At 57.9% G+C, this 12,683-nt stretch overlaps 1 protein-coding gene across 1 annotated transcript; it reads right to left on the reverse strand.

Annotated features, from left to right (window-relative positions):
- Positions 1–2,738: 2,738 nt before the first annotated feature.
- LOC116836278 (alpha-protein kinase 3-like) lies at positions 2,739–11,292 on the reverse strand. The gene is made up of 7 exons (XM_032799812.1): positions 11,169–11,292; positions 10,548–10,583; positions 9,586–9,860; positions 8,606–8,694; positions 7,971–8,188; positions 6,623–6,671; positions 2,739–5,967 (listed from the first exon to the last, which is right to left on the reverse strand). Exons 3-7 carry the CDS (start codon positions 9,841–9,843, stop codon positions 5,628–5,630), a joined length of 954 nt encoding a protein of 317 aa, XP_032655703.1. The 5' UTR covers positions 9,844–9,860; positions 10,548–10,583; positions 11,169–11,292; the 3' UTR covers positions 2,739–5,627.
- Between the last annotated feature and the right edge of the window lie 1,391 nt (positions 11,293–12,683).

Here is a 12,683-nt window from a genome sequence, read left to right on the forward strand (position 1 = left end):
GCATTGCGGCAGGGTGGTTTGATGCCGCATAGACAGACTCACACTCATTCAGCTTGAACTAGCATGCTAAAAATAGCCATGTGGCTGCTGGGGCACAGGTGGCAGCTTGGGCTAGTCGCCTGAGTCCATGCCTGCCCAACCATCAGGGTCCAAGCGCAGGCAGCCAGCCTGACCTGCAACAGCCCCAAGGCTGTTCTTAGCCTGCTAGCTCAGGATGAGCTACTGCCAGTCTGGCTGCCTGAGCTGGGAACACATCCTCAGCTGCAGTGCAGACAGACCCGAAATGCACCTGCCTACATGGCACTCTGGGAAGCAACAGGAGTCGTGAACCGCTATGGCCACTGCGCTACCTTCCTTGGTGTGGGCTGCACCTTTGGGAGCTGGTGCAGAGCAGCACGTGGCCTCCACTGCCACCAGCTCATTCCGGGAGCCAGAAAGAGACCTCTGGCAGGAGATGGGTTCCTGACCACAAGTTAGTAGCTCTCACCGGTGTCAGCCATGCTCTGTACCAGGTCACGTGGTCACTGCTAGATTTCATCATGGTTACCATGGCCTTCTACCCTGGGTCCCTTCCTGGGGGGTGACAGCTTCCAAAGAAGGGCAGAAACTGCTTCTGTGTTGTATTGCAGTGATGTCTGGGGGTCCCAAGCAGAGATCAGGGCCCCATGGTGCAGGGCTATTGCACTGTCACATATACCCCTGCAGGTTACCCCTGCTTGAAACAAGGATCAGCTGCACAGGTGCAAATGGCAGCATATGACAGCTTTGCTCTAGGGGGTGGCAGCTACACTGGGGTAGCCCTATGGCTGTAACCAAAGCAAACAAGGCCCACATCATCCTAGGGCAAGAAGTGAAATCTATCAGGCCCCAGAAAGGTCAAGTTCCATCATGGCAAAAGGAGAACAGGAAACTCAAGGTTGCGTCTTAGGGCTCGTGTGGCTCAATATGTTTATTAATGAGCGTTCAGAACGCACAACGGTATTTACGCTGGTCAAGCCCAAAGAGGACTGCAAGGCACTTCTGCGGGACCTGATCCAGCAAGGTGAGCTTCACTGGTGAATAATACAGTTCAATACGCCGTAGAGGGAATCCTACTACTATGCATCCCAGGGGTCTAATTTATCTGTGTGGCCCCAGGAAAGGGAGCTGGGCATCCCTGTGGGCAGCTCAGTGAAAGCCTCTGCCCAATGTGCAGCACGACCAGTTACAGATGCCAGCAACGTGTTTAGGTGCATAAGGGCTGGGATTGAGAAGAAAAGTGAAGACACGATTGTGCCATTCTCTAAACCGCTGGTACATTCTCTCAGCCTGCCGTGTTCAGGGCTGGTTACCCCAGCTCAGACATCCTGGTGGCCAGAGAGCAGGTGCAAAGATGAGGCAGAATACAGCTGGGGGAAGGTCTTCCTGTGCAGAGACTGAACAGCTTAGCCATATAGAGTTTGGAAAAGAGGGGACATGGAGAGATAGGTAAGGTCAGTTTGGGGCTCTTGTTTACACTCCCAGGCAAGCAGCCCAAAGGGAAGCCCAGTGAAATTGAAAAGCAGCAACTTTCCAACTGGAAAAAGGGGACTGCTTTTAAACACATTATAGTTTATAAACGGAACCTGTGGAACTCCCTATCCCAAGCGCTGAGGGCCAGAGCTCAGCAGGCTTGAACACAGAATGAGAACTGGATTTCAGAAAGGAATTCATTCAGGGACGTTCTCCGGTCTGCGTTACACACACGGTCAGCAGGATGGTGAGCATGGTCCTTGCTGGCTTTGGAATGTATGATCTGAAGAATGAGAAGGGATGCAGCTCCATGAGAGAGAAGGAAGATTTCAAAGGGCTCCAACCTGTCATACGTCAGGGCAGAAGCCAGCCTCACTTGATGGCTCAGGAACCAACGTCACTGCAGCCATGTGACTGGGGGTTTCACATCGCTGGCCAGGCTCTGGTGTAACTCACCAGCAGGCAACGGCGTTCCAGCAGGGATGACTGGGATCCATTGGGTCTCGTCACTGCACTCCCCAGAGTTTGTACCTGCCTTGGGATGGGGGCTGCAGCTGTGCCAGGGAGGTGCTGGCTGAGGCACTAGTCTCACGACCCAGGTGGTGTCGCCTGCTCTACACCTGGGAGTGGGTGCAAACAGACTAGAAAAATGAAACCCCTTCTCCTTTGCCCCCAGCACCACACACAGTCCCCCTCCTCTGCCCTGGAAACAAACACCTGCTATGCTGAGCTTTGGGCAACACGCTGCTAGGTACCATATCACTCCCCAGCTAGCGGGACAGCAGGAAGGAGGGGTATCTCGGCCCCTCCAGCCGGGATAGATGCAGTGGAGAGCAGGCCAGTCCATTGCGTTTTATTGCATTCGTGCACATCCAGTTGCCAATACACAGACGAGTATGTACACGGTTATCTTACAACGGGCTGACTGAGAGCAGGAAACGGCCCTGGCAGAAGGGCAAAGCGCAGCTGCAGCCACAGAGTGCGAAGCACCAGCTGGGCAGCTCCCTAGCCCAGGCAGCTGCGCCTGCAGCCTTGGCTGGGCACCCGGCGTTGTATCACCACAACACTGCTGCTGCCAGCACCAGTCACCTCCACTGGGACTGAAGTTCTGTGGCATCCCGGTCCCACGCCCCATGGTCACAGCTATTCTGTGCTTTGAGCCCAACGGGACAAGGGCTCAACAACTCCCCTCCTCCTGAGCTGGCCCAGATTGACCATTAACTGTACTAGCGGGCGGCTCCGAGTTAACAGGCCCCAGCTAGCTCCTGTGGGATCCTAGTGGAGACAAGGCAGGGGTAGCTTTAACTGCAGTGCAGCTAGGCAAGGGCACCTGTGGGGGGTACAGCACTGACCTCCCCAGCTACACAGCAGAAAAAACTGCTCCCTGTGCCTTGGCACTGCTAGGCATTCACAGCAAGAGAGCTACTGTTTATTCCCTCTCGTAAAACACAGCCCAAAGGTGAGCCCTCCCTGTCCTCCCGCGAGCAGGGATCAAGAGGAAGAAGGAAATCCAGCTGCACCTGTTACTGCGCTGGGGTATTATGTCAGCTGCTGGCAGTACCTGAGCAGGAGAGCAGGCAGGTTAGCAAACCAGACTCAACCCTACAGCAGCCAAGGCAGCGTGCAGCTTTCATACAAAATAGCAGGTCGAGATAAGTCATGTGAAAACTACCCTCAGCCATGTCTGCACTAGGGCTTCCCCTCCTGTCGTCTGGCCTTTCCTGGCAAGGATGAGGCCTATGGGGGGTTGCAAACCTGGGCTTTTGGCAGCTTTGTGCGGGAGAAGGCGGGGTTGGAGCTGGTTTGTTTCCAAGGTTGGCTCTGCTTGCGCTTTCCCTGCAGGAGCAGCCAGAGGCCGTATCTGCGCTGTGAGGCTTTGCCCTGCCACGGCTGTTGGGAAGACTCAGGCTGGCTGCTGTGAGCCCATAACCCCGTCACTACAGGGAAGCCTTCCCTGCTTCGGGCTCGTTAACACTGTTACCAACACACTAGCCAACCAACAGCGGCTCACACTCACAGAACGGGCTTGTCTCCACTAAAGTTTCACCTCCAGTGACCTGCTTGCCTAGGCCGAGCCCTGGGGTGAGCCACAAACACTGTGGCAGTGACACCTCCAGGCAATAAGCAACCAACCAACCTGAGGGCAAATAGCTAATGCAAACAAGCCCCTGCTGCTCGGCGGCCATGATGCCCTCACTTCACCACTTCCCTAGCCCAGACAGGACCTGCATTCTAATGGAACCAGCAGACAGGGCATTCTCAGGCCCCCAATCCCTGCCATGAAGAAGCAAGAAGAGAGCACATGGCCCATGTCTGCCCCTTTAAACAAGGCCACAGCCCCGTTGCCAGCCAGGCTGGGAGGCAGTAGCCAAGAGAGCTTGTGCCTGAGCCAAAGTCTGGCAGCGTAAGCCACAGGCACATCTTGCTCCCTGCCCCTGGCGCAGCTACATGCCAGCACTGAAGCCACAAGACCTAGAGACAAACCAGAAGAATGGAGGCCTGTGGGGGCAGGGCTTACAGGCTTGGGGAGTGAGAGGCACGCAGGGCTGGGGCTGCCTCTGAGAGGCAAAGGAAGGGCTCGCTTGTTGATCCCAGGAGCGGGAGGGTGTGTAGAGGCAGGGCAGAGCCGACACGGCGCAGCTGGGAAGGTGGGTTCAGACCCTCCCTGGATCCAAAGGGGTGAGCGATAAGACCAGACGAATGCTAAATTACTGGGCTAGATGCCCAGGTGCACCAGAGCAGCTCTTGGCATACAGGGGCGATAGGGAATGTGCCATCTTTCCACCGCTGAGCCTGGGAGCTGAACTGGCACCCCCAGCATGAGGTAGAACAGCCTTGAGGCTGCACTAACTTGAACAAGCTCCCGAGAAGCCTCTCTTCCTCTCTTTCGGAGGAGCAGGAGGTTTGAACTCAGCGTTCCTCCCACCACCTGCCCCTCTGTGCTGGCAAGACTGGCACCCACCTACCATTGTGATTGGTACATTACAATGCAGACACCCCAAGCACTTCCACTACAATAGTCGACAGGGAACTAAGTGGTGACATTTTAATTGCACCTGGTAGACCCCAAAGTTAACACTCCCAGCTGAGAGGCCCCTGGCAATGACTCAGGTGGACAATGCTGTATTAGTAACAAGAGACACACACTTGGAAGATTGGCTTTGCACTGCTTTGCACCAGGGAAAACGAAGAATCTGCCACATGGTTCTGTAGCGAGGGCTGGATGCTGCCAGACTTTCCAGGCCCGGAGAACCACCGAAAACACAGGGCCATCCCCACGGGGCAAAGAGGGACCAAGCAGACTGTCTAGTCATGCTCCCCGTACAGATTAGTGAGTAGGTAATGGGCATCGGGTGGGACTGGAGAGAGGTGCTGAACTAGCCAGGCTCAGGGAAGCTACAGCAGAGGTTAGTAGGGCCTGTGTACGGCCCATGAGGAACCTGAGGTCAGGGATTTCCACTGGGAGGAAAACACCAGGAGGTGCTGCGAGCCAGGGAGGACCAAAGAGCTACCATGCCTTTGTGGCACACATGCCTGAGCAGGGTCAGTGCACTGTAGCCAGCTGAAGGCTGGCAGGGTAGAGCGGCACATTCCTAGTGGCACACAAAGGAGCACCAGCCTGCTCACTCTCCTCCAGGGGTCGCCAGCAGAGAACACCAGGGCCAGGCATTGGAGCAGGGCCAGAGAAAAGCCAGCACAGTCTAAAGGAGGGGTTCGGAAAACGAGCCTCAGGGTCACCATTAGGCAATGGCCAGTGCTCCCTGGTGATCAGGCTGGCGCACTGCCCCAATACCCTCTGCACAGGGCACTGTGGTGCCTGCATGGCCCTGGCAGCTGGGCTTCTTGGCAGGCTGGCCGGCCTGGATGAGCTGTTGCTTTAAAAAGGTAACAGAGATGAGCTGCCGTGCTCCCTGCAGCGGCTGTGCAGGCCCTGCCATGCACCGAGCCAGCTCCGGACCACTAGGCTACCCAGGGCCCCCCCGCACTGGCGCCAGCCTAGTCACTGCTTCACTCGCACACCACACAGAGCGCAGCGTGGGGGGCATGCTGGGAGCCACAGGAAGAAGCGGCGGCTGGGTCCCCTTTCCAGGTGTGCACGGCGGCATGCTGCCTGCGTGGCTGCACCAAGGCTCTGACTACTGCAGCTGGCTGGACCTGTCGCTCTCCAGCGCTTTGTGCTTCGGGGCCAGCTGGGCCTCCCCAGCTTCAGTGGATTTCCGGGAGGCTTTGGGGCTCACGGCGCCCTTCCGGGTGCCCTGGGGGCTTGCCAGGCCTTTCTTCTGCAGCTGGGGGCTGGACTGGGCTGAGGGGGCTTTCCTGCCCAGGGAGGGGCTCTTGGAGCCCTTGGGCTTGGCTGGCTGCTGCAGGCTCTCCAGACTCTTCAGGCCCAGGATCTCACAATAGCGGTTACACCGGTGGGCAGCAGCAAACTGGTCCAGCAGGGCCGGGAAGCAGCTCTCCTTCAGCCCCTGGTACCTGCCAACACAGCCACACTCAGGGCCAGCCCCCTGCCAAGGAGGTTCTGGGCCAGGGCGCCCCTATCCCCACACACCCCCAGGCATGGCGAGCAGGGAGACAAGACGCCTGGGCTGCTGCCCTCTGGGCACATAACCCTTTCTGGGTGGTGGGTGGGGGTGCTGACTTTCCACTGGGCTCGCACCCCCTCCAGGGCATTGCTGCAGGTGCTCACTGCATGGGCCATGGCACTGCAGCAGGGGGCAAAGCAGCTCCTGGACCCACCATTGGGTTCTCCCTGCCCCAGACCCAGCCTCCCTCTTGCAGCCCCCACTTGCCATCACATACCCTTGCCCCCCACAGTCCCCCTTCACTTCCCCTCCACCCGCCATCACACACTAAGGAACTGGAGCGAGAAGAGGAGAGCAGCAGAGACAGGCCTGGGGCTGAACCATGCAGGAGGAGGACAGAGCTATGGCTGGCTGGCTGGCTGGCCGGCCGGCCGGCCGAGTGACGGGGAAGGAAGTGGGAGGGCAAAGTCACTGCAAGCCCTGCAGAGAGGCTGGGGCAGCCTCATCACTTGGCAGACACAGCCTGGGGTAGGGGAGAGCCCCCACAGCCCCTCTGAGAAGCAAGGTGTCTGCCAGCTCTCTGCCTCGGCCCTGCAGTCGCTTACCCTTTCAGCTTTGTAGCTATCCTCACGTTTGTGATCCTCCACCCAACGCCTGCAAGGGAAGGGAACAATCACCAGCCTCAGGCCGAGCCCGATGCAGCTCCCACAGCTGTCAGCAGAAGCCTGGCCGCAAATTCTGCCAGGACAGTAGGATTTGGCCCAAGGAGTCTCCTGGCTGGAGTCCAAGTCACTGAGCCTACCGCAGGGGCAGGGTGGGCATGAGAGATACCGGGGGGGTCCCTGTCACCCCTGCATGGTCAGGATGGGCACAAGGGGCATCATCACAGGGTCCCAGTGTCTCCTGTGCAGGCAGGGTGGGCGCAAGGAGCACCGGGGGGGGTGTCACCCCTTCTTAGGCTGGGTGGGTGCGAGGGGCACTGGCACGGGGTCCCAGTCACCACTGCATGGCAGGATGGGCACAAGGGGTACTGGCGTGGGGTCCCAGTCACCCCTGAGCAGGCAAGGTGGGTGTGAGGGGCACAGGCACAGGGTCCCAGTAACCCCTGCGGGGTCCTGGCAAATCACGTTTAGGCCCTGAGTTGCCCTCTTTTCGATTGAACGCGCCTTTAACTCTGTCCCTCTCTGAATTCCCTCCTTCACACATGCTGGCAGGGATGCTAGTGGAGTAACAGAGAGCCTGAGGAGGGGACAGTCCTACCAGGAAAGGAGCGATGAGCAGTGACCAGCCTGCAGAGCCCCTCCATACAGAGACCACAGCAGCCCCCACCCATGTCGCCCCATCATCCAGTGGAGCAGAGATGGAACAGTCCCTATTTCACACCTGGCTCAGAGAGGTCACAGGCCAGGGCTTTGAGGGGGCTCTTGGTTTGGGTGCCCTGTCAACACGCTTTCAGCCGCTGGCTCCAGCTGCCACTGAGCATTCTCTGCACCTCTGCAAATCAGGCCCCAGGGGTCTGGAGTTGGGGACCATAGAGGAGAGGCTCTTTCTGAAAGCCTGAGGCCAAGGCCCTCAAGCCAGTGGCTGGCACAGACAGGAACAGAGGCCAGATCTCCCTGGTTCCCACCTCCAGGTGCCAATGCAGGCTGCCATTCCAATACATCCTTGATGGATGCAATGCTATGAGAGAGAGACTACTAGGGAAAGGCCCTGCCTGCCACCATGCCTGGCAGATGGCAGGGGGGTGGCTGGAGTCCTTGGCTAAGGGAGATTTTCCCATCTCCTTTTTCCAGCAGCCAAGACTTCCTTGCTCTCTCTCAGGAGCGGGGCTGCCAGGACAGTGCTGGGTGGTGTGTTGTAGGGGGCACCACTGCCCTGGGCCCTGTGGTGCTGGGCCAGAGGAACCAGGGACTCCTCCCTCACCGGGGACTAGACAGCCGCCTCGGCCCTTACCTTCCATGTCCGTCACAAGGATGTTTCCATTTGTCCACTGGTAGAGCCAGTGCTGGAAGGCACAGCATTTCTGTGCGATCTCTGAGCTGCTCTGCACAGCCAGGCTGCCGTCCCGCTCCTTCACGCAGTACCGCTCAAAGGGCCCTACCAGGTCCTCCTCGATGGTGGCGTATGGGACAGTGTTGGCAGGTCGGTAAATGAGATACAGAGGTATGATCCTGGACAACGGTAAATGGCCCGGGTCAGCACAGGGCAAGCCAGAATATAGGCCAACGGGCTGGCTCTGCGACGAGCATGCAGAGCACATGGCGGACCCCAACCCAGAGCCCACTGCCCCGAACACCGTCCCCTGGCTGCTCCCTGGGCCGGGCAACAGCCTGTCTGCAAGCTGCCCCCACCTCAGCTAGTGACTGGACTTGCTCATGTTAGCCCAGGCCCCGGGCCCTTCCCACACAACGCTCCCAATTCAGCTTCTTAGTGCACTGGATTCCTGGAGCAATGGGGCGGAGGAGGCCATGCCAGTGCCACCAACCCCGGATCCTCCCTCCCTCAGCCCAGTGATGCTTGGGGTGGGAGGAGGCCATGCTGCCCTGTGCCCCTTCATGCTCAGGATGGCGGGCAGAGGCCCAACTTACTCGGGCACTGCCCCGAAGTCTGGGATGGCCCGTGCTTCAGCAGCAAAGATCTTGCAGTACTCCCGGCTCGAGTTCTGGATTTTGCACTCCTGGGGATTCAAGCGGAGTCATTAACCCTTGCCCCGCCCTGTGCCAGCAAGCCAGGTTCAGACAGCATCCTGCTCCTCCCGGAGAGCTCAGACGGGCACCGGGATGTATCCTTGCTGGCAATCAGGGGATAAAGGGCAGCTCAAACCACCAGAGCCTCCCCACCATGCAGTGTGGGGGACAGCAGGCATGATGGGTAAGAACACTGGACAGCCACGGAGCAGGCTATGGGTGCTGGCCTCTGTCCCTCAGGGCTTGTGTGACAGCAGCTAGCTCAGGAGCAGAGGAGCAGGCAGGACGCAGTCCAGGACTTGGCAGGCAGCATAAGGGACAGCTCAGAAGAGGCAGGCAGTGGCAGGAGAGCAGAGGTCAGGGAGTAACTGGCCAGAAAGGCCAGCAGGCCAGGAGCCAGTGCCCAGGCTGGGGGAGGCTGTTCCAGGCACTGGGATGTGTATGAGGAAAGGCGGGAGAGGGAAAGCAGGAGGACAGAAGAGGAGTGGGGCCAGGGTTGGACAGGCTGGCAGGTGCAGGGGGGCGCTGAGGAGTGGCAGTGAGCTGGGTAGTGAGTGGGGAGCAGGCCAGGTGGACAGGGGTGGGAGGAGCATGCTGGGCAGGAGTAGTGTGCCAGGTAGGGGGAGGGACATACAGGGTAGGGGGTGTATGTGTGCAAAGTAGGCAACAACAATCAAAGCACTGAGCCAAGTCAGGGTTTTCAGGCTGTCCTCACACTGCAGGAACAAGGGGGTGTGGCCTGGGCGCACCCACCAGGGAGCACGGAGGGAGGGGGCGTGGCCGGGGCCTGCCTGCCGGGAACATGGCTGGGGCCCGCCTGCCAGAGAGTGTGGGGGGAGTGGACGTGGCCTGGACAAGCCTGCCGGGGGGCTTGGGCTCACCTGGATGGTGATGTCGTAGTTCTTCTCGATGAGCGTGTTCTCGTTCTTGGTCCCGAAGACAATGAGGTTGTGCACTTTGATGATGCAGGTCCGGCCGGACTCGAAGACGGGCTCCAGGCCGTAGATTGTCCTGGCGCGCCAGGCTTTGCGCAGGAAGCCGGCACCCACCTCCACGTCCTCGCTCACAACACGCCCAAAGAACTTGTCCCCCCAGTAGCCTGAGTCGGCCAGGCCCTTGGCGAACACCATGGGGGTCATTTCGATCTCCTCGCCAACTGGCAGAAGGAAAGCAGCGAGTTAGTGGTGACAGGTGCTGCTGGGAACAGGGCAGCTGAGCAGGCACTAGGCTCTTCCTTCCGGGGTGTGCAGCAGGTTGGGCCCCTAGTGCAGAGAGAGATAGGGAGGGCTGCACACGCAGACCCAGGAGGAGGCAGCTTGGGAACAGCTCTGCTGTAGGCTAACACCCTCCCTGGCTGACTGGTGGCATGGTGCTCACAGAATCACAGATTATTAGGGTTGGAAGGGACCTCAGGAGATCATCTAGTCCAACCCCCTGCTCAAAGCAGGACCAATCCCCACTTCCCTAAAAGGCCCCCTCAAAGACTGAACTCACAACCCTGGGTTTAGCAGGCCAATGCTCAGACCACTGAGCTATCCCCCCCGAGGAGCCCCTTGCTTCAGGGCCTTGAGAAGAAGCTCCAGGTCTGTGATCAGGGAGCTTGATATCTGGCTGGCATTAGTCAGCTGCCCAGCACAAGGCCTTGCATATAGACACCGGCTCGTTAGGGAGGAATGGCTGGATCTGGCCATGCCGCGCTTTGTGGTCACCCCTCCCACTGGGCACCCTCCCCCACCCCAGGCGCAGCATCAACACGTGCCATGAGGGGGCACTGGGCTTACTCTGAGCCCAGCAGTAAGGGCCTGGCCGGCACTCACTGCTCCTCTGGCTGCTCCCACTTTACCTTCAATTTCTTCTCTGGAGACAAATCCCGACAGCACTAAAGGAGAAACAGAGCCCTGGCTGTTAGTGCCCTGAGGTGGCTGGGCCTGACTATCAGCTGTTCATCACAGCCCTTTCCCTGCCCCCGCTAGGGACACTCAGACCTGAAAGTGCCCTGGCAGTGCCCACGCACACCTGCACTGGTGTGACACAGTAATTACACTGAACGCTGGGCCCTGCTGTGCCCTCGCTCTCCGGGCCCTGCTCACAGCCGGGCCAGACGCCAGAGGGAGGAGCAGTGGGATAGGGCTCCTAGGCCCAGGGCCGCCTTGTCAGAGAGACCAGCAGACAGGCCAGCTTCTACCCTTCAGGAGAACAGGCCAAGGCCCAGCCATTGGAGGGACTCTCGGCATGGGGCTGGAATCATTCCCTGTCCCAGGTTCATATTGCTGGGTGATGGAGCATGGAGAAGGCTCTTTACCGCAGGCCACTCCTGATCTCTCTGCCCCTGGCAATTGCCTGGTATCCAACCTGCCCCCGCTCCTGCCCCCATTGCCCATTATCCAACTCATTCCTCTGCCCCCCTCCCGACATCCAGTAACCAACCTCCCCCTCCCCATGCCCCATACCCAACCCACCTCACCTTCTGCGCTGAGCAGGAAGTCAGTGGAGTCGGTGCCATACTCATTCTCGATGGTGCACTGGTACACACCACAGTCCTTCCGGGATGCCTGTACAATGGCCAGGGCTGCCTGCCCCTCATCACCTGAGCTGAAGGACAATGGAGTCAGCCTGGAGATTAGTGCTGGGAAGCCCTGTAGTATCTGTATTGTGGTAAGGCCTATGAGCCCCAGCTGCGGACCACAACCCTACTGTGTGAGGAGCTGTACATACCCACCCATCCAATGAAAGGACAGGCCCTGTCCCACAGAGCTTTCAGTCTGACTTCAGCCCTGCAGTGGGTACATGTGAACTGAAAGCCAGGCGAATGCTACCAGGAGTGAGGTATGCAGCACGTTGGGAAAAGGATCATCCTGTGTGATCCAGCGAGACACAACACAGGGGGTCTCAGGAAGCCACCTTGCTGCTTCCCGACACTCAGGAGCTATGGGATTATTACGGTTTCCTGCAGATTGTACTTGAGGAGAATGAAGAAGAAAAGAGACACCACCCGCTTCCCACAGCAGTCCGCTTAAACTCCAGCGGGCTGGCAGGAGGACAGTTTCTCAGATTTGAGTCTTCTTTTTAGGGGACAAAGGTGGAAATCTTCCTCACATTCTCTGCAGTGAAGACAGATGCAAATTCATTTAACTTCTCTGCAATCGCCTTGTCTCCTTGAGTGCTTCTTTAGCATCTCAATTGTCCAGTGGCCCCACTGATTGTTTGGCAAGCTTCCAAATTGTTTTGTGGTTGGTTTTTAAGTCTTTTGCTAGTTGCTTCTCAAATTCTTTTTTTTGGCCTGCCTAATTATAGTTTTACATTTGACTTGCCAGAGTATATGTTCCTCTCTATTTTCCTCAGTAGGACTTAACTTCCACTTTTTAAAGGATGCCTTTTGCCTCTCACTGCTTCTTTTAATTTGTTGTTTAGCCGCAGAGGCAGGTTTTTTGGTTCTCTTACTATGGTTTTTTAATCTGGGGCATACATTTAATCTGAGCCTTTGTTATGATGTCTTGAAAAAGTTTCCATGCAGTTTGCAGGCATTTCACTTTTGTTCAGGAAGGGTGTAACCAACAACAGGGGCCACAGCTCCTTACAGAGAAGCATCTAGTCTGGTGGAGCACCAAGCCCTGGGCCTTCTCAGTGAAGCCAGAACATCACTTGTACTCCTCATGGCGACCACGTGCTGTGGCTGAACCCAGAGTCCAATTGCCTGGGGGGCAGACTGCTTTCCCCTGCCCTTATTAGTGTTTCCCAACTCTCCCTGTGCCTCCATTATAGGATGTTGGGAATGTGGGTTCTGGAGACAGTGCAGGCCCTGCTTCTGTCTGACTTAGCCCCTTCCATGCACAGTGCAGAAGGACATCCCATTGTTACAGGCTGGGCAGGTGTTCCCTCAGTGAGGTGCATGGGATTCTTGTTCGCTCTCTGCCCTCGGAGCTGGGCTCTGAGCATTAGCGTCTGCTGTGGTTAACAAGGAACAGATTCTCCAGTTTGT

This window comes from Chelonoidis abingdonii, chromosome 9 (assembly GCF_003597395.2).
Source record: "Chelonoidis abingdonii isolate Lonesome George chromosome 9, CheloAbing_2.0, whole genome shotgun sequence".
NCBI classification, from domain to species: domain Eukaryota; kingdom Metazoa; phylum Chordata; order Testudines; family Testudinidae; genus Chelonoidis; species Chelonoidis abingdonii.

Excerpts from the sequence above, each read along its gene's own strand:
- LOC116836278 (XM_032799812.1), bottom strand. The coding sequence starts at position 9,843 with ATGACCCCCATGGTGTTCGCCAAGGGCCTGGCCGACTCAGGCTACTGG. Across the intron at positions 6,672-7,970 it reads CCTTGTGACGGACATGGAAG|GCGTTGGGTGGAGGATCACA; the intron begins GTAAGGGCCGAG and ends CTTCCCTTGCAG. Across the intron at positions 5,968-6,622 it reads ATAGCTACAAAGCTGAAAGG|GTACCAGGGGCTGAAGGAGA; the intron begins GTAAGCGACTGC and ends CTGTGTTGGCAG.